Source organism: Vidua macroura, chromosome 6 (genome assembly GCF_024509145.1).
Source record: "Vidua macroura isolate BioBank_ID:100142 chromosome 6, ASM2450914v1, whole genome shotgun sequence".
NCBI classification, from domain to species: Eukaryota; Metazoa; Chordata; class Aves; order Passeriformes; family Viduidae; genus Vidua; species Vidua macroura.
Window position 1 is genome coordinate 12520554 of NC_071576.1, and position 26485 is coordinate 12547038.

General features: G+C 36.6%; 1 protein-coding gene across 1 annotated transcript in view; it reads left to right on the forward strand.

The window, feature by feature from the left end:
- Nucleotides 1-26485, forward strand: part of SETD3 (SET domain containing 3, actin histidine methyltransferase) — a 62389-nt gene that overhangs the window by 8581 nt on the left and 27323 nt on the right. Inside the window, exons 2-6 of the mRNA XM_053980922.1 lie at nt 15288-15397; nt 17040-17132; nt 20194-20342; nt 21460-21532; nt 22032-22288. Of these exons, the coding sequence (XP_053836897.1) occupies nt 15295-15397; nt 17040-17132; nt 20194-20342; nt 21460-21532; nt 22032-22288 (675 nt within the window). The 5' untranslated portion in view covers nt 15288-15294. The remainder of the gene's footprint in view (nt 1-15287; nt 15398-17039; nt 17133-20193; nt 20343-21459; nt 21533-22031; nt 22289-26485) is intronic.

Genomic DNA, 26485 nt, shown 5'->3' on the forward strand with positions numbered 1-26485 from the left:
GGCCTAGGGCATGGCCGGTCTAGTTTTGGAAAGTGCTGCTGCTCCCAGAATACAATTTTTTTTTTCCCTGGTGGATAGAGATTCACCAGTGTCACCTGCAGCAAGAGATCAGGTGCAGCTTTGCTACAATAGCCATGGTGTTTGTATTCAGTTCTGGCCTTTGTGTCTCTCAGGAAGAATTACTCTCTGAGTAGAAGTCATCTCTATCTATTTACAAATTTGCCTGACTTGTAGATAAACGTTCTATTTGTGGTAGCAGGAAACTCAGTTACAAGAACTGGGAATCATAACACCGATAGACTTGTCTGGAGTCATGCTGCTGTTTTTTCCCTTGTTTGAGATTATATTCAGTAGGAACAAATTTTCTTTTTGGGCTGATGGATATAATTATCATCTTGCAAGTGTTGCAGGTGTGACTTGTTGGTTAACTCAATGTCTGTTCGTGGTCCTTTTATGGCCGAAGGAGACCCGGTGATGTTGCTGGTGAGGGCTGTGGCTGTGACAGCAGGCCCTGAGGCTGCTGCTTGAACTGGATTCTTGCTGCAGCACAGGAAGCTGTGCAGGTCTCAGATGAGATGGAAGGTGCAGGGTCTGCAGGGGCCTGGGACTGTTGAAAGTCCAAACTCCTGGAGTCTGGCACAAGTGGATTATCTTTGCTGGCTGTGCAGAAATGAGATAGACCCAGGGAACTAGGAAGGAAGGTACTTAGAAATAAAAACATTGAAATCTTGGTTTGGAGGGGTCAGAGGCAAGATAAGCTTGGGCTTCCTAGAGGTTTGTAGGAAGACTACAGAAATCTTTTCACCCCTTTATCTGAACATTTTGAAATACTGTTTGTAGGGTCTGGTCAGCCCTACTCTGTGATTCAGTGCATGCTGGGGGTCAGAGTGATAGGCTGAGGAAATTACTAGGGGTGTGCACCAAATTAAGATGGGTCAGGAAAACAGATTCTCAGCTAACAATTTATTAGTATACTAGAGGCAGTTACCTTGTGAAAACATGTTGGTCAATCTTTTTGCCTTAATACAGAGAGGAGACCTTTGTTCAGAAAGTTATATAGCCTTCCTAGATATTTTAGAACTGGAGTGGGCAATGTGCTTACTCTGTAATGTGTGTGCTAAAATAAATGTTTAAAATATTTCTTCTTTGGCTTGTGTTGTCACCTGCGGGCATACCAGAAAAACAAGTGCTGCCTAGCAGTTCTCCTAGCAGTTCTCCTGTCATTCTTCTAAATGGTGAGGATTAACATTCTGAGAAGATTATGGCAGTTTACAGGACCTTGTAGTCTGTATACATTTTGTTTATTACTTTATCAAACATCTGAAAGCTCGGGGATGAAGCTAGGTAACACCTAAAACTGCTGTGTCTTTCTTGTTCCTTAGAGCCCAGTAAATGTGTATGTGAAAAGTGTCTTTATTTCAAACCACTGCAGAGTTTGAGTAAACATGGAAGAGACTGTAAGGTCTCAAGTTGCCAACTCTGAATGCCAGAAGGTATGAAGGGGCTTGAAAGAATATGCTGCTTCATTTTCACGGTCTAGAATAAAAAGATCAGAAAACTGCCAGTGTTTTACATGAAACTTCTAGACACCTTCTGGAATAATTACCATTTTAACCACTAGCTAGGGAGTGGGCTTAAGGCAAATGGGTTTGGAAGACTTTCTGACAGTCGTTAAGCCCTCAATTACATCACTTATCAGGCATTCATAGCAGAAACTTCTTACATTTTTTTTCAATGTGCATAGCTCTTAGATGTTGTCAGAACTTCCTCACCCAACTGTCAAATAGTACTCTTTTGGGATTTAGAAATGCAGAGTGCTTGGTCTGCCCCGGGTGGTTTGAGGACACTAAAATTGCAGTGAATTGAAGTGTAATCATAACTGGGCTTGAGGGCTGTGATCTCTTCTGTAAGGGTTTGCCAGCAAAAGAAGCAACTATGTTATAATTGTAAAATGGTAAAATGTTTCTTTCAAGCTATTAAGGAGCATTCCTGAAGTATTTCTTATCAATTGCATTGCAGTAAATCTGTATACTGCTCCAGTTTATACATTGGTAACCATTGTATGACAAAGCACTCAACTCTCCTTGAGCTTCACATGGAATGAACGACAGTAATGCTCATTCATTATTTCCACAAATGAGCAGTGATAGATTTTTATATATATGTGTTCAATGAGCTGATGTTGCCCTGAACCCAGAGCAGGAAGGCAGGCCAGGTGTACCCTCTGTGTGGGTAAAAGAGCAGCACATTCTCATGGAGCTGGAGTGCCACTCTGAACTTTTTGCCTCCATGCAGCCATGATCCTATATGATCTGTCAGGTGTCTTTCAGACATGTACAAGGCACACAGTATAATTTAACAGCAAACCCATTAACTGGCATAACTATTCCCATATCTTGGAAAGGTTAGGAAGAGGTACACAAATACCCAATGGAATTCTCCAAATTGTTTGCACTAGTTTCTGCTGTGGTTCCTGGCTGCAGCCTGGAAGCCCTGGGAATTCAGTAAACATTTCTGGACCATGTTTTGTTTCTTGTGGTCTGATAGGGATCCTAAACTCTCCTGGTCAGGGTGAAGTGCCGCCAGTACCACCTCTGACTACATCCTTAAGGAATTAATCTGCTCCAGAAGCTTGATGGAACAGCTGTTCTTCATACTCTTAGCTGGAAAAAAATACAGCAGTTACTTTAAAACTGCTTAGGATCCTTTCTTTAAGGACAGGGTATTCCAGGAAGCAATGTGAAACTGTAGCTGAATTCAGAAATTTATAATTTCAAGCACGATTTAATTGTGCACGCTGGGTAGTGTCAATTCAGTGTCCAAATATAGATACTTAAGTAGTTTTTTGTTTCCAGCAGCGGTATTGAAACACTCATCCAATTTAAGTTGGTACAAGACATGAATGTATAATGAAAGTCGTTTTGAGGGCAAAAATTGAGTGTGTTACCACATAGCCTAGAACAAGTCTTAAAGCTTGTGAAACTTGTTTTCTGCTCTGGATGTACTCTTTCCTTCCTCCCTTTCATTAGAGTGATTTGCAAGAAGTTTTTTGTAACCATATTGGAAGGATTCTGTGGGTAGTAATTTCTTTTCAGTAGAATGCAGGTGGTATATGTGATGTATGGTTACATCTGCATATAGCTGGCTGCTTGGAGGAGTAACTTCAACATGAGAACTAGTTATATGAGGAGGGTTCCAGGACTGTGGCCATCCCTTTATAGGATGTGCTGCCTATGCTGAGACTGGAGATGAGGTTTGTCAGTATGATGGCCCTATGTAATTATCTAATTGGAAGGGAGCAGTGTAGGAGGCAATAGTAAATCATACTGGAGTTGCAGCAGGTGCAGAAAGCAGAGGGTAGGCAAAGGTGTTAAAGCAAAAACTAAGCTGAACTGAGAGGAGAATTTTTCAGTGCATAGCAATAATTGTGGGCCCAATTGCTACTAGGTTGCTTGAGGGCATTCCACTTATGTGGAATTATTGTTGCAATTAAACAGTAGTCCTTGGCATTAAGTGTCTTCAGCTTTAAATCTCTTCCTTTGAGACAATCCAGTTAATTGGAATATATGTTATTGCCTAGTTATGTGTTATTTATGCTATTGACTATAATGCAATTAAAAAAGGACTTAAAAAAAATTACACAGTGATACCCAAGAATTTTTTTTGCTATTCAGCTAGGCTCCTTTCCTTCTGCTCTAGCAGTTACATGAAGAAGGTTGCAGTAAATATGTAGTGATATGTATCAATATGAATCAATCTTTTCTGTGCATTCTAGAGAATGTGAAAAAAAAGTGAATGGTATACACACACACTTCTTTTTTTCAGTAACACAAATGGGGGAATGGGTTAAATTTTTATTAGTAGTTCTTTCCCCCATTTGTAGAGGTGCTGCCTCTTTTTTGGTGGTTGAAATTACTATGATTATTAGTAACCAAGACAAAGCTATGTGAAATATACATTTTGCGTTAAAAAACAATTACCATGGAAATATATACTTAGATAGCATCATTCTAAAGTCCTAATTGCATGCAAGGCCTTGCCAGAATTTCAAAAAACATCAGCTGTCTTGAACTGGGACAGAACTTCTACTCTTAACTGTTCACTCTGTAGCAATGTATTGAGTGTTACAGTGTTTTGTTGCACCTCTATTAACATAGTATTGCTTAATTTTAACTTGTGCCTTCATAGTTATCAATGTAAGTATTTTTTTCTACTTTTAAAAAGTAGTCTGACTAAGCAAAATACAGGAAATGGTGATGGCAGGTCCTAGTTTTTGATCTCATTAGTCATCATTAATATTAAGATTTCCATGAAGACACTTGGTAAATGTGCCAGCATGGCCAAGGAGTTGCTGTCTGAAATGACTTACTGAAGTAATTTTGAGCCTTGTTGGCACATTGCAATGTCAAGTAGAACAGGTTGTGTTAAGCCATCACAGGATCTAGTTTTGAAAGTTGTGGAATATTTAGATCTTTACAGAACCATTTAAGTACAGCAAAGGTAGCACATAATTACTAGTTTGTGTCTTAGCATATGAACAATTTTACTTAATCATTGTGTAATATGTATGTGCACAGGATAACAGGTAAAATCAAAATAACTTTCTGTGACATACTGGCTAATAAATATTTTGGTCCATAATAGCACTTCTGTATTTATGGTTTTACCATTTGGGAAGTTTTCTTATGTGAGCACTGGGAGGCTAGATCTAGACAAAAACTAATCTCACTTGTTTTGTAGACTAAACTTTTTCAAAGTTTCTTTTATTTGTTGAGGGTGTTTCTTCTGGGATTATACTGCCATAGCAAACAACTCTTCCAGGACAAAAGTAGTGTTCTCACAAACAGTCAACATTTTACATCTGGGTTTATTGAAGCATATGTCAATCATGTGACTGTCTTATACCTTAGTAAATAGCCCATATGAAGTAAAAAGATGGTCTAGCTGAAAAACAGATGCTTTGCAAGAACTGGATTTTTCTGAATAAGTACAAAAGCAAAAATGTTATCTAACAATTTTTTTGTTGTTTACTTAGTTGATGTTAACTGTTTTTAAAGCAATGGCATGCATATAGTGTAATTGTACTCAAACCCAACCTGTAGGAAGAGAAAGCATTCATTTGGAAGCATTAAGAACATGGGCATACATTTCTAATAATTTTTTTTGCCAGTAAGTTCTTTTAATTAGCAAAGGCTAGAGAGACATTTTCTGCATCAGTCTTTATTTTGTCCCCATTGGAGGAAAATTTTATTCTTAATCAGTTACATTTATTTAGATGATTGTACTTTTCATATGGTACTGTGTCTACTTTAGAGAACAGCAAAGTGTAGATTCCTCAAAGAAAAGAAATGCTGGTGAGAAGCAAGTTATCCCAGAGAGCAGAGGTAAATGATACCTATCTCTTGAAGGGAATAAAATCCATCTGCTAAGTGAGAAAGATGAGAAAAGGTATGGGAAGGAAATAACTTAATCAAAAGACATGAGGCTTTCAAAGACTTTTTCTCAGGAAGACTGTTCTTGTTAAGAAGTGATGGTGACAACCTGTTTAATTTGCTTTACCTGAGTGACAAAGTCTTCAGAGTCCTATTGCAAATAGATCATGTGGTTAAATCAGGTCTTTGAAAAGAAAATAAAAGTGAGTTTGTGTATGAAGTAGGAGAAGCTGCCCTGGATAATTTCACCGGCCTCCTGAAGAAGGGAAGCTTACTACATTGCAGCTTGGGCTGCAAGAAGCAGCATGAACGTATTGGATAAAATCCCTTGTCCTGCTTTTCCTGTAGGTCTCTAAGTAGTTTGCTCTTGATTGCTGTCACTGTTACTTTTCCTCTGGTAAAAGACAGGGTGAGGGGATAAGAAAAATAAAGGAGAATATGGTAAGGATTAAAACTGTAGACTTTACAAAAAAAACAGAGCAGGGCAACTTCTCTCTATTCCTCCAGGAGATGGAGGATACTGTTTAGTGCAGTCCTTTGTAGAAGGGAAGATATGAGGGAATGTAATAAGTGGTTTTTAATCGAGATTGTGGAGGAAGACCTGTGGCTTTGGGTGGTCTTGAGTCCAGGAAGCAGACACTAGAAAGGGAGGGGGCAATAGTAAGCAGAACCTCATAAGATGGAATTGGGGAAAAACTGCAGCGTGCAACCAATATAAGTGTGTTCCAGGATCTCTCTCTTCTGCAGGTCATGAGTATCTGGAGCTGTGGGTTGCTGCTGGAGATGGCTTTCGTGACTTGACATTCAAATGAAAAGCCTAAGCAGCTGGCCTATATTTTATATAGAATAGAGTGTTCAGATTAACTAGCAAGAAGGAGCTGCATTTGAGGGGTGCAAGTTGTTTTGGAAGAGCAGAAGATCCTAGGGCACTCTTTGTTAGTTGTGTTGTGCATTGGACTGATACTAAGTACAGCATCTTGCCACGAGGAGCGCATGTATCAAAGCTGGCTCTTGAAAGAAATTGTGTGGGTTATGGTTAAGGGAAACATAAATTCACATTGTATTTTAAGTGGAATGCAGTCATAAGTGGAAAAAACATGTGTTCTTCTATTATTAATCTTATTAGTGCTTTCTTTAGGTCATTTTTGTCAGCATCGTCATCAGTGTTAGAGAAATACTTCAGATCCTGTTTAAAAAAAAAAAAAAAAAGGCTGCCTTGTTATTATTCCTCTATACAATCACAGAAGGTCCAAAAGAGCTTGCAACTTAAACAGAAGAACTGAGACATGCTGGAGAAAGAAAATACACAGACAGTGAACTGCAATGACATTTGTATTTAGAACAGCTTTTGGGACAAGTTTGTAGAGGAAGTGGAAGAAAAAGGAAAAGGTGGTCAATACATTGCTACAGAGTGAACAGTTAAGAGTAGAAGTGGAAGAAAAAGGAAAAGGTGGTCATAGGGGAGGAGAATTAATAGTAAGAAGAGAAGGGGTGGAGTATATCAAAGATGAAAGAGCTGGAGGGAAAGGGATTGAATCAGTAATTTATTTACTGGGAACATTTAGATTAATACCTTAGGAGTGATGAGACTGTTAATGTGGTTTCCAAGTGACATGATGTAGGTGGTTTTCAGAAGAAAACATAGTGTTCATTGTAAATGTATAAGCTGAATTTTTCTTAAAGATCACAGATCTCTTCCTCCACCCACACTGTTCTTACACTTCTTGATATCATCTATTTGCTATGAAATGTATTTATCTTTTTAGCCACAGTCATAAGATTCAAGTTTAGGAGAAAAAAACAAACTTGCTTCAGTGGAAGCAAAAGATCACATTCTGCGTGAAACTGGTCATATCAAGTGTAAAATTGTGCTCTCCTACATACAGATTGGAGAGCTCCTGTCAGTTGCCTATAAGCATTAAGCTTGTCCTTTAAGACCCTGGCTTCTTAACATATGTTGATCTAAGAGATGATACACTTCCCTCTCTGAAGCAGGGGGAAAGAGGACTTAGGCTAGGCAGTCAAACTAGAAAAAGAAATTGAAAGCCTCATTTGTGTGCATCCCACTCATCTGTCCTCCCTTTTGATACAGCCAAGGAATGTATCCCACAGCCACCTACAATACTCACCTCTCCTTGCTCTTTGCATGGCTTGAGAATTCCCTTATCTTCTCCTTGTCTGCCCTTGTTTACCCATATGTATCCTTTTAATACAGATTCTAGACCTGCACCCCTCTGCCATCTGTGCCTGTGTGTGCCAAGTAGATGCGTGGAGTGGTAACTATTATGTAATAATGAGAACATAATGTAATTAGTATCTACAAGGATCTGAATTAAAGAAGATGCAATGTTAAGGTACTGCATTGAAATGTACTGAGTCCTTGAAGCAAAGTTAAACTTGGAGAGGTGACTCTTGCTGTGGGAATTCCTAACTTGGTTGGTATTGTAAAACTCTGGCAAATTATTGGGTAGCTGGTTTACTGCTCTGTAAAGTAAAAAGTAATAGCTGAAGCTATTCTGAGTCCCAGAGGAGATGAGGAGGGTGACAGAGCACTGCAGGGATTCTGAGGCCACTGGAAAAGAAAGCATCATGTGGGATAATTTTTTTAAATCCAGCACAGTTAAAAATTAACATAGTGTTTACTTAGCACAATGATCATATTCACAGTTTTGTAACAAAGGTTGCAAACTTGTATTTTTACGCAGTTAGAGGGAGAGGTAGGTGTCTTTATAGTGCTCAATGATAGATCTTTTAAATTTTTTTTTTCTATCAAACCTGACTGCAGCTCTATGTAGCGCTGCAGTGAACTGGGGGGTTTGTTAATGTTTAAATGGAAGTTTTTTCCTGACCTATTATTTGCAAAGATCTGTGTTTTATCATGCAAGCTTGGCATTGCTTCCATAAGGAAATGTGGTCCTGTGATGAAGTCAAATTCTCTAATACCAGAAGTATTAGGTTTCTTAAATGCTAAAGCAGTCATGGTTATTTTTTAAATAAAAGAACAAAAATGCATTCACTTAGAGGCAGTTCTTCAGTATGTCTGAGGTTTTGTGTGGACATCTCATGGTTACCTCCTAAAGCTGTTAGGTAAACATGCTCACTTTTTAAAGCTGTAAGGCAAAAGGAAGCATATTTTACAGCTCATTAAAATATTATTTTTGTGTGTGATGTGGAAACCAGTTCAAAATCTGACCCAACACAACTGCTCTTTGATAGCAGTATTAGAGAGGGAGATGGATCATTTACACCCCTCACTGCCAGTTTTGGCATGATACTCTTTGTCAAGCCAGCTGATACACTATATTTGGAAGTCTGTCTGTGTTCTGTATTACTAAGCTTATTCATCGTTGCTGTCAGTGTACTTGCTCTTTGGAGAATGCTTTCAGGAATTTTCAACGACGTTCATTTGAAAGAAAACATGGCATAGTACTTAAAAGCTATTCACCAGAATAGAACCAGAAAGCCAAATGGAAAAAAAAAAACCAAATTGCTTTTCCACTGAAATGTGTGCTGCTTCTTCAGACATCAATAAAGTTTGTGGTTCATCTGAAGGATTTTTTGTTTTGTTTCTCCCCATGTTGTGCTGCTATATTTTATATATATATAATATCTTTTATATGTGTTTATTGCTTTTTCTGTTGTCATGCGGGTACAGGCAAACACCTATTTCTTTCATTACAGTGTCAAAAAGAAGGTTCATACTTTCTTTCTTAACAATAATTTAAGTCACTTGCAGGAAAAAAACCTTTTCATCTGAAATTTTATTTAAAATTAAAAATATGCTGGTTTCCTTTTTGCCTGAAATTACAAATATTTAGTGGAATTCTAGGATTTTTTTTTTAATTGAATTGAAATTTAACTCAAAAATCTGTTTCACGAATTGAATTACAAAGATAGTTTCACAAAGGAAGCATACTTGCTTTCTCCATATTGGGTCTCCCACTATCATTATAATCCATCATTTGCTGGTTAAATACAGCAGAGCACTCCTTAACTAAACTTTTTTCTCAAACATGAAATTGGATGAAGTGTTCTGTTAGATTTCAGAAGTTTTGAAAAAACATTCATAATCTATTTTTAAATTATTTATTTTATAAGATATAATGTGTGACTTCTTAATGCTACATAGACTTCACAGTGCTGGTATTTGGAATTCATTTTCTAGACAGATATGGATAGCAACAAATCCTTTCAAATTATGGCTCTTGCTAAACAATACAGCTGTCAAATGTGTTAGGTTTAAATAGTTATATCTGTTTCGTGTAACTGAACAGTGAATGAAGACGAGTATGTAGGAAGTAGAAACCTGTTTTTCTGATTGGGACTTGGATCCAAAAGTACAGTTTTGATCAAGCTAGCTGATTCCCTAAAAGGAAATACTTCCTTAACCGGATATCCCAAGATAGCTGTCTGATGGTTTTTGGTTTTGCTTTTTTTTTTTTTTTTTGGTGAGAGAGACTGGCTGATTTAATCATTCATGCAGAATATTTTCTCTGTAGAAATTCTGATGGCTAAGAAGCGATAGTTAGACAGGATGCATCAAAGAAGATGTATCAAAGAAGAGAGCAGAGATACTTAGGGAGCATATTTCATATTCATATACTGGTAGCAGTTTACTGAAAAAAATGCATTTCTGGTTATGGTGCCATCAATCTTATGAGTTGTGTTCAATGAACTTGTTTTTTTCAATGGTATGTTTGCTGTATGTTATTTGAACATCAGTAGTAGCTGAGACATATCTCATGTTAGCCTTGAATTTCTTACTTGTGTAGACCAGATTTCAGCTAGATTTCTGGTTTTGGCCTCTGAAACAATATTCATCTAGGGTGGTAATATAAATACAAAACACTATTCAAATTTTCCTTTTCCTTGTATTTGGGAAGCTGAAGTTCCTATCCTGTGAAATCAGCTTTATCTTTAGACAATACTTGTCAATACTTTCATTGGAATAATGGATTCTTGCTATTAACGTGTTTCATACAAGGAAAAATTCAAAAATTAATGCTGGCTGTGTACCATATTTGAACAGCTTCATGTATTGCTGTATTGTTTTTCTGAATCCATGGTGGCACTTCTCATATCTCCATTTATAATATGTCCGCAGTTTTCTTTGTTTTTTTTCTTCTCATAAATTTACTGATGGATGTTTATATTTCAAGCAGCTTATTCCTCTCAATACAACTTAAAAAAAATAATGGAAAGAAAAAAGCATGCAGTATATTGGTAGTGGTGTATAGAGAACATTTGCTAAGATTGTTTTTTCCCAATTAATTGATCAGTTAACTTGCTTCATTCTTGGAAATGAGAAAACTAAATCCTTCAGAATAATTTCATTTTTTTCAACCTGCATATCTTAATACTAGATATGCAGTATCTTGATATAAACTATGGCTCATAATTTATAACTTTTATGATGAAATATATTGTGTGTGAGTGCTTTAATTTTCTGATGATTCTAAAGATGCAGGGACTTGTGTTTAGAGGGAATGTAGAAAACATTCCTATGAATCAACACAGAACTGCATTGTTCTTGCTTTTAAGATTTTGGACTCCATCTACACTCCTGCTATTGGATCCATTACAGATGCATCTGACTTGATTTTTCTTAAGAGCAGAAGAGTCTAAAATAAATGTAGCAGGATGGCATACAGGAGAGTGGAACATGCAATAGGTGATGTGCAAATAAAATCTTTGTGAAGGATGTACCATGAGAAAACTGCTGGGGCGTAAAGAATAAAACAAACCAGATGGAAAGACTGTATAATGGGAAGACCATAAAAATAAACTCTTAAGTTAATTTTTTGTTGGTATTGTGATTCTTTATCTTTGTCTCACACTACATTATGGCAGGTTGACCTTTTATATTGATCCTATTTCCAATGAATACTATTATAAATTCAACATGGATTGCATAATGAGCATTACTGCCCTCTTCATCTGTGCTGAAATCTCATATCAAATGTAACTGTTTGTGGTAGAACAACACCTTTCAAGGGGATGTCCAGTGTTCATTCACAAACATCAAGAGATGTGATCAGACAGTGGTTCTTACATTGGATCTGTGGGATCTCTCCTTACCAGTGCACGTGTGGGCTTTTCATGGTGGAAACTGTATTGGGAAAGTAAGTTATGCAACTCAAGGGGGACTGATAAAAATTAAGCAGCACAGGTGGGTTGCTTGAGCTTCTGACATCTATCTGTCAGAGAGTGCTAAAATCAGGGGATGTGGATATGCCCCAGGACTTCACGGTTTGTGTGTACCCAGAGCTAGTCTTGTTCTTGCACTATGTTTAATGTCAGAAAATGAAAGACTCATTTTCTTTGCCTTCCCTTTGGAAAACACCTTATAGTTTTGCCTGACTTTTCTCTCCTTTTATGAGGTGTTGTTTTTCAGTCAGTTTTGAGCTCCTTTAATTTTGAGTTAATAAGTTAACAATGTTAACTTGGCTTGCTTCCTGATCATTCAAAGTTACTGTTTAAAATAAACCTTGGTTTTGGTAGCTGCTTGTTCTCTCTAATCTTAGTGGAAAAGGAAAGCAGCCAGATTATATACCTTTCCTACTAGAATTTTCAGCTGCTGGTCAGTACATTGCAGTATTAATACTAGTTGCCAAAGAGCAAAACTTTTTGGTAGCATATGAGAGGAAACATGTAATTTTGGGTCAGCTAACTACACTGACCAAGGATAAAATTATTCCTTTTATATACACAGAATGTTCAGAACACCTGGAGCCCAAAGTACTGCTTCTGTACAGTGATTTTTGCCTTTTATGGATTTTGCTGTGCAGTGTGTTGTAACTTAAAGCTGCTATGGCCGTGATGATCTTGATGACTTGGGTAGATGTTTGAAATCTTTGAGATATCTGAAGTTGTGGACATGGCTGTCTCTCTTCCATCTCACTACAAAGAAGCTGGACATAGAATCTTCTATGCTGTCCAGGAAGATATTATTTCCTGTATAGACTACTTATAGATGTGAAGACTTCAGTTGCAATAACATGTGGAATTATAGGGGAAAAAAAGTAAATCTGGAGATTGAGAGGCTCCATTTTCTGCTTTAGCTTCAAAGTTAAATCAGGTTGCTTAGGGCCTTGCCGAGTCAAATTTTTAATTCTCCAAGGTTGATTGGAGATGCTCCATCCTGTTCAGTGCTCAACCATCCTCAGGGTGAGGAGTTTCCTTATGTTTATGTAGAATTTTCTTTGAGGCCTTGTGTGTCTGTTGCCTGTTGAGTTTTTGCTGTGTTTTCTGAGAAGAATCTGCCTTCACCTATTGTATAACTCCCTATCACATAGATAAAGGCAATAGTGGACTCGCTTTCATCTCCAGACTGAGCAAATGATGTCTTTCATCTTAGGTGTTAGCCCTGTTAGTGGCCTTCCTCTGGATGTGCTTCAGTTTGCCAGTACCTCCTGCTCTGTGTGGCCCAAAGCTGCGGCATTGGACATGTGGCCTCACCACTGCAAGCAGAGGGGAATAATTGCTTCTCTGGACCTGCTGTTTATGTTTTTGCTTATGCAGGTCAAACTGTGCTTAGTTTTCACTGGTTTATGGCTGCTGGCTTTTTCTGTCTCCTAGAGTCTCCAAATCCTTTTCTGCAGAGCTGCTGCTGGTCCAGTCTGTAGCTATGATACTGTATATGATCTTTTCCTTCCCAAATGCAGGATACTTTGTATAACTTAATGAAGTCACTTCTGGCTTCTTCCTCCAGTTAGCTGGGATCCTTCTGAATGCTGGTCCTGCCCTTCAACATGTTGGCTGCTTTTCCCATTTTATATTGTGTGTAAATGTGCTGAGGATCCTGTAAGTGTCCTAGCTTCCAAATCTGATGGTGTTGGCCAGAATTGTCTACTGAGAAATACTGCACCTAATCAGTTGGCATAAAGGATTATGGACCAAAACTCTTTGAACTTCACAATTCAAGGATTTTTTTGCCTGCCTATTCAGTCCATGTCTCCTTAGTTTGATAATTGGGGTGCTATGGAAGATAGTATTAAAAACCTTGCATAAGTCAAAGCACTGACAACCACCAATTCTCCCTGGTCCATGAAGCCACTTACTGTTCTGCTTAAGGCAGTGCAGGGTTTGCCTTTAGAAGTCTGTTTTCTGATCCCAGTCACATTTAGGTCCATCGTGCCTGGAAATAACTTCCTTTTAGAATTCAATCTACATTTTGTACAGCAAATTAGGTGAGACTCACTCTTTTCTAGTTCTCTGGATCCTTTACTCTCTCCTGCCTCCACTTTGCCTTTCAGTTGGGTTTTGTTTGTTTGATTTTAAGTTATCAGTTTCCTGTCATGAGCAATTACCATGACTTTTCAAAGATGGTAGCCAGCAGCCTTCCAGAGACATCAACTAGTGTTTTCAGTACTTTGGATGTTTCCTATCTGATGCTACATACTTTTGTAGGTCCAGCTTACCTAGATAGCTTTTGGATTTGGTAGCTTTTCTCCCTCAAACTTTGCTACTAAATGCAGAAACATGGTAAACCTGATAGCAGCCCTTGCTGGTAGAGACCATGGCCAAAGTGTCAGGTGTCTCAACTTTTTCTGTACCTTTCTGTACCTAGGTAGCTTCCTGATTTAGCAGCTGAATTACACTTTGCCCAGAGTGTCTTCTGCTCATGGTAAAAGCTTTTCCTCTTGCCTTTCCCATTCATCCTCAATATCAGCTCCAAACAAGCTTTGGCCTCCCTCTTTCATCCTCTGCTTGCCCAGACAGTGCATCTATATTCTCCAGTTGCCTGTCCCCAGTTCCACTTTACCTGTGTTTCTGTTTCATGTGAGTTCTGTCAGTGAGGAGTCCTGTGTGCAGTCAGCTGGCCTCCTGCTGTGCCTGCTGATTTTCTTTCATGTTGGGAAGGCTTGTTTGGTGCTCAGAGAAGAGAGTTCAGGAAGATGACTGGCTGTCGTGGACACATTTTTAGCCTCCCAGGTCATTCTGCTTATCATTCCCTCAGGAAGTCCCAGCTCTGTCTACTGCAGTGAGTCCAGAGTCTTTAGTCTGCTTTTTTCCTTCCTTTCTTTTCTCAAGACTTATACTACAGTTTCACAATTACTGCATCCAAGGCAGTTGGCTGTCTCATGCATAAGCTGTTCTTCCTTATTCATGAGTACCAGATCCTGCACAACCCTTCCTCTAGAAGCCTGTTCAGTGCCAGCATCAGAAATTGCTCCCAGTGCATGTGAGAAATTCCCTGGATATTTCACACCTTACTACACTGCTGTTCCAGGAGGTGTTGTGTGATTTAAGTCCTGCATGAGAACAAGGGGCACTGAATATTGGAGTACCAGCCTAAGATGATGTTCCATTTACTTTGGGAACTGAAAATAAGTTTTCTTTAACTAGTTGCCTTGAATCAGAAGAAGCTGCAGCAAAGATATACAGATGGTATTTGGATTTTATTTTGAAATTGAATACTTAATTTTCAATTCATTTTGAATTACTATGTAACATACAGTCAAAATACTAATTCAGCTGCTATTGGCCATGCAGCTGATGAGATAAAATAACCTGGTTTTCTATAGCCTGAATACTTTGGAATCCATAATATTTGTTCACAACTAATGAATTTGCATGTGATTAGAATAATTTTTCTTTTTGTCTCTTAAGATTTCTAGTTTCTAATTACCCTGAAGTAATTAATGTGCAACTACATGAAATATTGCTTCAGATTGCACTGTATAGCTCTTACATTCAGGCCATGCAAATAATACTTGCACATATATATGGGTGAGAAATAATTTCTCATTCTTTTCTTTTTTATGTGACTAGTGAAAGAAGATCTATTCATTCATACTTATTATATTTTGTTTCATTGTAATTGGTGACAGTGTGCTTCTTAATCTGTTTTAGTTGGAAGATGGGGAAGAAAAGCCGAGTGAAAACTCAGAAGTCAGGTACAGGAGCCACAGCGACAGTATCTCCAAAGGAAATGTTGAATCTAATTAGTGAGTTATTGCAAAGTAAGTTTTGTTTTTATGCCTCTCTGGGAAAAGGGATGGTGTGCAAACCACTCAAAAACATTTTCTTGCTGAAGCCAGTGAGTTGTATTTTTTCTGTAAGTGGCCAAGCTTGCTATTTCAGAGTGCTTAAGATAGATATTCTGAGATACACACTAAACTACCTCTGTTAATATATGCCATCATTGGCTTATTTAAATAGGTATTTATTGGCCAGACCATTTTTGTTGCAGCATTTGGCTTTTCATTTGAATATAAGCTTAAATAGTGGGTTAGGTTAGATTTTTAAACAACCAGACAATTTGGCATTTAAGCTTTGTCAAAAATGTTTTTCTTGTAAACTTGAAGAATTACACTGTTTCCATTTATCACTTGATCAGTACTTTGAACTGATACTAGAGTAGGGAAATTAACTGTGGGAAGCAGTAATACAACTCACTTTAATTGCACAGATATTTTTGTTGCTTAGATAAATTTGTTGCTGTTTGGAAACTTTTCATAGTGCTTAGATCTTGTGTATAGACCAAAGATTGTTTCAGTTGTTGAGGAACTTGGAACTCATCCATTATTTCTAGTAAATATGAAAAGCAGAGCATAATTTCATACAATGATGCTAAAATACTATTGACTCTTTCTACTGTCATTAGTAACTGTGCTATGATATAGTTCTTTTTGAAACAGAAGTCCAGATTTTCATATTCTGGACACATCTAAATGTTGCCTTAGAAAAATTAAAATTTTTCTTAGCATTGCTCATGAGGAGGAGACAAGGAGTTGGCAAAGCAGTTTGATGCTTATGCTACAATTGGCCTCTGCTTTGCTACCAAAAATAAAACGTAGATCTAATTTGCTAAGCAAAGACAAGTATCAGCTGTTCTTTTTGTCAAGCTTCCATATTTTATTCAATGCTGAGATTTTTCAAATCACTTGAGCAAGGTAATCTTCAGCTGTCCACTTGGATTTACATGGCTTAGATCAAGAAATCCACACACTGACATTTAGAATATTGGCAGAGACACTGTGGATGTAATCTAAAGCTAAAGCATGGCTTTGTGTTCCTTTGCTTGTTCCTCCAGTACTTGTGCATCTATGAAAACAGTATTGACTAGGCAGGTCAAATGTATGTACCAGCAAATTTCTCAAATATTTAAGGTATGCTCTATGCTATTATCTGCTTTCATTACAGCAAGAGTGATGGTAAGCAGGGTAATGTAAACAGAGTGCTTTGCTTAAATTATTGAAAACAGACACTTTTTTTGTTGTTTGTCTTATCTGAGATATTATTTACTTAATGGCCTGGTTGTTTACCTTTTTTTTTCTTCCAAGCTTTTTAGACATTTGCTATTTCTTATATCTGAAAGAATATTAAAAATAAAATAAGTTATACTGTTAAGATTTCAAAACTCTAAATTAATTACCTGTCTTATAATGGGATGATTATAACAGTGGAGATTGGTTTATTTGCCATGTAAACATATTTGAAGGACAAATAGTACTGGGGTTCTGTTAAGTTACTGTGAAACCATAGTTCTGAGGTTAAAATATATATATGTGTGTGTGTGCATATACATATATATGTGTATATATGTATATGTGTGTATAGATATGTAATGTACTTAATTAAAGAAAACATTTTTCTTTCCAGAATGCAGCAGTCCTCCCCCAGGTCCAGGTAAAGAATGGGAAGAATATGTACAGATCCGTTCGCTTGTGGAGAAAATCCGCAAAAAGCAGAAAGGTAAATGTGAAACACTTGCAAGTGCTTCTGAAATGTTCAGGTGGGCTTCACCACTGGCATTAACCATTTTAATACTCAGTATTCTGAATGATTATCACAGACAGCTGGTCCTGTAAGAATTCTGTCTGATAAGTAGAAAAAGGAGCTTGAAATTGTTTTCTCATCACAATCTGAAGGACTAGAAGTAACAATCCTTAGAGAATAATAGGCTGCCTTGGTTCCTGGTTGCATAGTCTGGTGCTCTGCTTCTATAAATCTGAACATTCTAAAGTTAAATTTGTAACTGTTTTACATCAAGACTTTACTGGATGTTGAAACAGTTTCAGGAAGACAATATCAGGACATCAGGTGATGATAAAAGTATGTCACAAAATAAATGCAGCAGCTAATAAGTCTCTCTGCTCTAAATGAAGCACATAATCAAAATAAAGAAATTATTATAATATCACAGTTCATGAGGAATTTTATTGCCAGTTTTCCAAAGTTTAAGGTATGCTTATTTTTCATACTCGATCAGTTTTCTTCTATTATGGTCTGTAACATCTTGCTTTTTTTATATTAATTTAGTTATGCTTGGAGGCATGTTCTAAAAAATCCTTTTCATATAATTTTAGTAAAAGTAACCTCTTCTATGACGGATATATTTTAATGACTGAGAAACAACTTTTTAACCTTGCAATGAATAGATTTGGGCTGGACGTACCTGAAAAAGTCCTAAACAATTCTTTCTTCTCTGGTATTTATACAGTAATAGCAAGAAAGCCAGACTACATATAAATGGAGCTTGACTAGTTCATGGTGTTGCTTGATAAACCAAATACTGAAGAGGCTTGAAATTTCTCTTTCACACCTGTTTTTAATATATTTTGACTGATACATAAAGATCTTACTGCATGAAAGGACTTAACACACCTCTGAACACCAGTTTTTGGCAGTGGGTGTATGGAAGAATAAACGATGCTCTTTCAGTGACTGCATTCTCTAGTGATATAGATGTGAACTTGGTTCATTTTTAACTGTGCCATGACTTCTGTAAACTTACTGTACATGTCCAGGTTTTTATGATGTAATATATGGGTTAAAGTAAGTCATAATTCAGGTTAATTAGAGCAGAGTTAGCATTGGGGTTGGCCTCTTCTCTGAATCTTTCTTCTGCACCAGAAAGATTAAACCATCCACGGGGAAGATGCTGCTGGCAGAGATGGTAGAATTAATGTAACAGTATCATGTTAATAGAGCATATTTTTTTCTTTGGAAGATACAAAACCTACTAACCACACTGCTGTTGACATACAAGTGTCTTTCCATGTAACATTTTCACATACGTAGTGAGTAGCAATGGTATGGTGTCTTTCAAGACTATTTTAAATAGAACATAGTAGTTAATATACAGAGTTTGCTAGCTTAAAGAGGCTTTAGACAGTTAGCAGAGGAAGTTCTTGTTGGGAGCTCTGAGATGTACAAATTAATATATATTGCCAAAAATGTTTTACTTTATGCTTTTTTTGACTAGAACATGGGGTTGCAGGATGTGAACTAGAATGATTTTCAGTATAGAAAACTCTCAATTTGAAAACTGAGTATTTTTAATTTCTAAAGGTTTCCTTGTTTGACTCATTAGCAAAATCTTAAATAAAGCTAATTTTTTATATAGATTTTCATCGGTTCAACTATATTTTGTTCTGTGTAGAAACTGTTTATTCCCCAATGGTGCTTATGACTTAAAGGAGCTGGTCTTCTCTTTAATTTGGAAAAAAAATGGGAAGTATTGGTCCACATTGTATATGAGGAACAGAAGTAGAATTTTAGAGATGCTTAAAGAATGGTCCCAAGTACAAGCTGGATGTTAAAAGCTTCCAGTGGTTATTATACAGTAGCAAAAATTGGAAATCAAAAGAACAAAATCTTGGATAGTGTAAATACCTACCAAGTTCTGTAGAAACTATGCAAGAAGTCTTACTATGTTTGTGTGGGCATTATATTCCAAAAAATACTTTAGAAATGCTTAATAAATTTTTATACTGCATCATCAAAGATGAAAGTTTTAAATGATACTTGCATTTTTAAGTTAACTACAGATTTGATTGGTTTTGGGCCTTGAAATGCAAAATTTGGAGGCAGGAGTGGGGTATTTTAAATGCACTAATGCTATTTCCCTAAAATGGGGATTTTAATCTCAAAATGTATTTTATTCCCTGTGCTTAGCCAAAATATCTTTGATGTAAAGCATCTTGCTGATGACATTTTGTCACTCATAAAATGGCCTGAGCATTTGGGGGGCCTTTGGACGCTTTTAATATGATCTGACTCTAGAGTTTGGATTGAAGAGAACACACAGAGGCAGAGGTACAAAAGGAGCTGGCTGAGTTTAGCCAGGAACTATTACAGAGAGATTCAAATGAATTCACAGTAGAGGAAAGCTGAGGAAATGAATGAGGCTTGTGATTTCACTGGTGGACCACATGCTGTTGGAGAAGCAAAGTGTAAAAATTTGGATGAGCTCTGTGATGTCAGGAAGATGATCCTTGGATATTTTAGATCTATCCTTAGATCTATCCTTAGATATTTTAGTAGATCCATATGCTACAGGAAAAGGCTAACTGCCTTGTGTGTGAAAGAAGGAACTCAAGATCTGCTTATCATCAGTTGCAGTGCTAAATTAATGAAATTACAGCTTGCCTGTCAAATTCTTCTTAGTCTATATCTACATGTTGTGGTGATTGCATTTATCACTGATATTAAGATTGGAAATATTTTGGCTTTTATTAAAAGGGAAAGAAGAGGAAAGTTTCATATTTCATTGCTGCTCAGTTTGGGCAGTTGCATTTTTAAGATGACTGGTAAGCCAATTTGGCACAATAATGAATTTGATGAAAATTTGGTATGACATTTATATAGTATTGAGTAGCACTTAACAGAGACCAGTTCTGACTCAGCTACTTCAAAGTAGCACTGCTGTGAGATAGCAGATAGCTTTTAACATGGGCTTCTATACTGAGCTTTTTTATCTTTCTGGATCCTCTTATTTCTGCATTTGTTTTTCAATAAATTGTGTATGTAGGTTTGTCTGTTGTCTTTGATGGAAAAAGAGATGACTATTTCCCTGAATTGATAAAGTGGGCAACTGAAAATGGAGCATCCACAGAGGGTTTTGAAATAGCTAACTTTGAAGAGGAGGGATTTGGTTTGAAAGCAACAAGAGAGATAAAGGTGAGCATGTGAACATTTGACTTAGATTAGAAAATCGTGTTTGGAATGTATCTGCAGAGCTCTGAAATGCTCACCCTTTTCCCCCTTTTAACTGCATATTCTGTTCTGAAACATTACCAACTCTGTGTACTTGAGAATAACATTATTGATAAAATAGAGTATTATTTTTGATGACTACTGATAGTACTGTGAATTTTAATCAATTTTTTTTTCTCTCTACGTTGCCGATACTCTTTACCTAATCACCGGGGTACTCTACCACACTGATGTATCCCTTTATTCCATGTTTTCTAACTATTTAGTCTCTTCTCTTCTTTTATTTCCCTTTTAAAGAACTGGAAAAGGTTTTTGCCTGAAAAAGAGGTATTTGCAATACCTATTTAGTCTCTTCTTCATTCATGTCCATTCTTTTAAAGAATTGGTCTTTTTGTCTCAGAAAGAGGTGTTTGCAATACCTATTTTCCAGTGAAAATGAAAAAAATCCCCAAATTATGATAATTGTAAAGGATTTTTTTATCATCAGATAAGGAGTATAGGCACACACAGAGTTAGGTAACTGTTAAAAGGTAAGCATTTAAAATTGTCTTTCCATTCCCATTTTGTAGGTGGGAAACAGGTTTGAAGACCAATCAGCTGTTGTAGAAAGACTATTAGAAAATGAGCACAGTATAATCATTTAAGAGCTTCATTAGCACACAGTTAATACATTGATAAAAATCCTGAACAGTTCTTCTAGAATAAAAACAGCCAATATGAAAAAACTCTACTGTGAGAAAATATGTGATCATGTAATTATTAGCAATAAAATGTGTCTGATAGCTTTAACTTTGTATTGTACTTATTGGCAGTTCCAAAATGGAAGGGCCTTTTTTTGTATCCAAGTGCCTGTGTTTAAAGCTTTGTGTAATGCAGATTGAAACATTTGTTACCACAATATGAAACACAGGTTGTTTGTTGAATTTGCATTGGAAGAGAAGGAAGAATTTTGATTCAGAATACTTTTTATATTAAAAAAATAATGCAAACAGCTTGTAATTTAAAGTTGGAGTATATTTGAGACACTTGGCATATCATATAAATGCTAGCTGACCCTCTTGCATTTCTTTCCTTTCTGTAGGCTGAAGAATTGTTTCTGTGGGTTCCTAGAAAACTGTTGATGACGGTTGAGTCAGCTAAAAATTCAGTCTTAGGTAAGAGCTCAAGGAAGTTCTTAAGAAAGAAATTAATATTTATGGGATCTTTCAGTAGGAGACTTTCTTTTTTTTTTAGCTGATCTTTTTTATTACAGGGCTTGCTTATCATGCTAGCCATCAGGTTTGGAATACTTAGAAACTTGAAGTGTCAGTGGAAAGAATTTAATTTCCCGGTTAGTTTCTGGCTGAGTGCACTGGATATCTTCCACAAGTGTTTGTGTTATTTTGAACACGTATCATGTAGCTTGTATAATACTTGGAGATAAAATGTTCTGAGGTATTGAGAATATTCTTCTAGTTTTGTCATGCAATTGTACACGAGGCATTTTCTGTGTCAAAAATCTTGCAGTAGAATACAGTGTAGGCAGCTAAATATTTTAGAAACGTGAAAAGCTTTTTTTTTCTGTTAAGTGCTTAGCTATTATTTAAAGTAAATCTAAGATGATATTTTCCATGGAGAATCAATTTAGTTCCTCACCTTTCTTGGTTAATTCAGGATCTCTGTATTCTCAAGATCGAATTCTTCAAGCCATGGGCAATATAACATTGGCATTCCATCTCCTTTGTGAGCGAGCCAACCCCAACTCTTTCTGGCTGCCCTACATCCAGACTCTCCCCAGTGAATATGATACTCCTCTCTATTTTGAAGAAGATGAAGTACAGTATCTTCAATCAACTCAGGCCATACATGATGTTTTTAGCCAGTATAAAAATACAGCTCGACAGTATGCCTATTTCTACAAAGTTATTCAGGTAAGAATCTTAAATATAGTATATACATGTTGCTCTCATGATCCTTATTGTGGAAGGTGTGAAAACAGTGATGCTGAATAGTAGTACAAGTATATTGCATTTGAAAGTCTGAATCATTAAAGCAATTTCCTGCTGTTTTTTTGAACTGCTATTGAAATTTTGCAGTTCTGTAGGCTTATAGATATATAAAAATGTATTTAGTTGGTTGAGAGAAGTGATTATTGCCCTTTGTTTAAAAATGGGTGAGGCTTCATCTGGAATACTGTACAATTTTGGGCCCACCAGTGCAAAAGACACATTAACGAACTGGAAACTTGTTGACAAACTGGAATGAGACCAGAGGAGGGCTATTAAGATGTAATTTGCTTCAGACCCTTATCTGTATGGGAGACTAAGGGATCTGGATTTGTTTGTTCTGGGGAAAAGGAGATAAGGAATGATCCAGTCACTGCTTTCGTCTTGCTGCTGTTAGCCAGTCTCTAGAAGTTTGCAGGTTGGAAACTTTTCTACATGACCTGCAGGGATCTACAACCTATGCATGCGTCTGATTCTTTGAAAAATGTGTAGTTTGCACTTAACAAAGTAAAATTATAATTGTTAATTGACAGTATAAAACCATTGCATATGTTGTATTTCCAATGAACGTGGATTAACTGTTGTTTTCTGTTCTATTTAGCGTAATTATTTTGATTGCTTTCAAACACAAAGATAAATCCATCTGGTAACAGTTAGGGTATGGAGAGTCTTGAGATGGGTGAACTTTTCATTGTGTTTGTAGTGATGTAGTTGAAGTAATGACTTTAACCAAGTTTCTAACAGAACTCTGTTATTCTGACTGATATCTAGATATAATGTTGTAAGTGAACGTTGATGTGTTGTTCTCAAGGTAGTGCTCAATGTCCAAACATTCAAAGCTTTTTGTGGCACAATCTGTATAAAAAATGTATGGCTCTATGTACTGAATCTCCCCAAATGTGTGATCTAGAGACATTTTGTTTGGCCATGGGAGAGGTCAGAAGACACAAGGCAGTTCTATCCTTTAGTGTTACCAGAGCTCCAAAGCTTTTCTGACAACTGTTTTAATTCAACAGAAGTTACATTATTTCGTGTAGCTGTTTGGTGTTTCAAGAACTGAATATGTTTCAAACACAAATTCAGTTTATGGAGTATAAGGAGCAGAGGGATAAATTTTGAAAACTGAAGTAATTGAAAATGATTGGTGAATGCCAAATCAGATGCACAAGGAATAAGCTAGAAACAATGGCTTTGATATTGGAAGGGAACTGAATTCTTCCTTCCAGGTGTCACAGTACAGGAAACAATAGTTCAGCCAACTCTTTTTTTCTTTCTGTGTCCTATCCTAGATTGCCAGTCCATGCTTGGTCTTCCAGCCTTCACTTAGTTTCTCGAAATATGCTGCCTGATCAAACAGAGCTTCTAAATGTTGTGCCTTAAAACATTTTTTTCACCCTAAAAAGGTGAAAGGTCTACTGTTTTTAAAAAAAAGGTCTACTGTTTTTAACAAGTTATTAGCAGAATATTGTGGAACGTTATCCAATTCTTCTAGCTGCTATTCTTGCTCTTGCAGTTCTTTTCGGAACTGAATCATCTGAATCAACTGAACTATCACTATGACCAGTTCTGTCATTTTCACTGACTAATCCTGCACTAGTACTGTTATGTGACTGCAACATTAATTGAAAAAAAACTCTGAAATGCAGAATGGTCAGAAAATTAGATCAGGCTTTTTTTTTTGTTCTCCTGACAAATGCTTTTGTTGCTTGTCTTGTGTTCTTGTTATGTATCTTTTTCTATAGCTGTTGTTTCACATTGTTGAACATGAGATGAAGGTAGATCAGGTAGGATTCATTTGCTTTATTTACTTTCCCTTGCAGAATGAGAGGTAATAAGTATTAGTTAAATTTTAAGTGGGTCCTGGTTGTCTGGTGCCTTACTTCAGCACTGCCATGTAATCACAATTTCAGCTGAATGTTTCTTCACTACTATTCAGCAAATACTGCTATTCACATTAGAAAGTCAAATAAATTCAGTTGGCTCCAGGAATGCCAACTGTATGTATTGGGCAGCTATTATTAATGTTTTTGATGAAAACTTATAGAAAAGTTTAAATTTTTGATTTGCTTCTGCTCTCAAAAATAAGAGCTTGTAATTTATGAAATGGTGGAAGAAAAGACTTCATAGAGAAAAAATAGAAGTCTCTTTCTTCCCTAAAACAAAGTACCATCTTTCTTTATTCATAAAAGCTCAAATTAATTTTAGTATCAGCTTACATGTACTCATATCATGTTTTGAACAAAATTGACCCACAAAATACTAATGCTAAGGGTAATTCATGAGCAGATGGAAAAGGGAAGAAACAGCGAAAGAGAAATTTTTCATATAAATGAAAAAAGCAAAGCAAGCCCGCTTGTCTATAAAAGGCAGTGTACTCTGCAAGCTTGATTAAATGAGTTTTTTTTAGATTTTTGTATAACATCATTTCATTCAGTACTACTACTGCTTTAGTAGAAGTGTTTAAATGAAAGCTGTCATGTGTTACCAGGATTTTCATATTGCTTTCAGTATGCAGACTAATTTTTTCAAAATACAAATACCTTTTAAAGTATATTTTTTAAGTAGAAATACGTTTTTTGTAATACAAAAATCTTAAAACAATGTTTACTTTATTGATAGTTGTTCTACTCTGGGAAGTAATGCTAGCAGCATCTTGAAATAAAAGCTGGGGTTTTTTGCTACTTGAAGGTACTAAAAAGGGACTACTTTGTGCAGGTAAAATACTCTAATTGCAACATTTTTAGTCTACAAAATATTTCTAATGGTGGGGGTAATAAAAGGGTTAACAGGTCCTGTCTTCAAATGCTTCTTTTTCTTTCCAAATAGTATTGCTAGACTGCTTTTAAAATAATTTGGCTTCTGATAGGTGTGCAGTTTCAAATATAGTTTGAGAAGTGCTGCTCTGTTTTATTTCCTTAGCTTTTCCATAAAGGGTGACTGCTGCAGTTCTGACTCTTTCTCCAAGTGCTTAGTCTGGCTACACATGAAGAATGGGCAGATTTATGAATTTCACAGCTGTTGCAAGCTAAACTGTAGTCTGGTTTGATAAGCAGAAACAGGTGGGATGTTGAGGAGACAAAAATAAACTCTTAAGCATGTTAGCCAGGCTCTGTAAACCACACTGACACCTCTCTAAACATATATAATTTTATAACTAAAAAATAGCTAAAAGTTGTTGCAGATGTACTTCAACTGTGCATCTGGCCTCTGCATTGGTATCAAAATACAAGGAATGCTCAAAAGATAACTGTAATTGCTGCAGACTTGTAGTTGCAAGATTTTTTTTATAGTTTGTTCTGAAGAGAAATTCTGTAAGCTGCAGGGTTTTCTCTTCTCAGGGGAAGAGAAAGGAAGGTATGTCTGACTTCCTTAAAATTTATGAGCACTGCATGCCTGCAGAAGGGTGAACAAAGCCCAGTTATTTATGGCTTAATGTTAAAAATGTTTTGTCCACTGAAATGTGGTATAATAGACACAAGAGGGAGCCATATAGTTTACAGACAATCACAGTGAGATTATATTCTAAAGAAAATACAGCCAAGTTTGAAGCTTTTTTAAAAGAATATGCAGTGGTCTTTGTGTTTGATTTTCAGGTGCATCTCTATGCCTGTTTGTAGTCAGCTACAGAGAAGTTTTTGTGACTCAAAACAAGATATGAAGACAAGGAATGCACTTAGAGAAGGTGGAAGTGTCCAAACTATTTACATTTTGAACGTGATGGGTTTGAACCAGTGTTGTATCTTTTCCCCAGCTGTAGTAAAGACTGTTACTACCTGCCTAAATAAAAGACAATTTTATGATAACTTTAGTTGTCTTTTAAAATCTTTGAAGTGGTAAGTCCAAAACCAGCAGACCATTAGCTAACCATAGTTTTTGCCATGGCTGTATGCCTTCAATGACACTCTGTGAATAAGTAGTATCTCTATGTAGCTGCCTCTCGTGTGCTGGAAAAAAACACCAGTTTTGTGGGACTGTCCAGGATGGCAATTTGGCACTGAGTTACACAGTGTTTTCAGCCTGTAGTCTTTGGACCACTGAGGGACCACATTTTTTTTTTCTTTTTCTGAAGAGCACCAGCAAGTTATCAGGCTGGAAAGAAAAAAACAAACAAAAAGCCTTAAC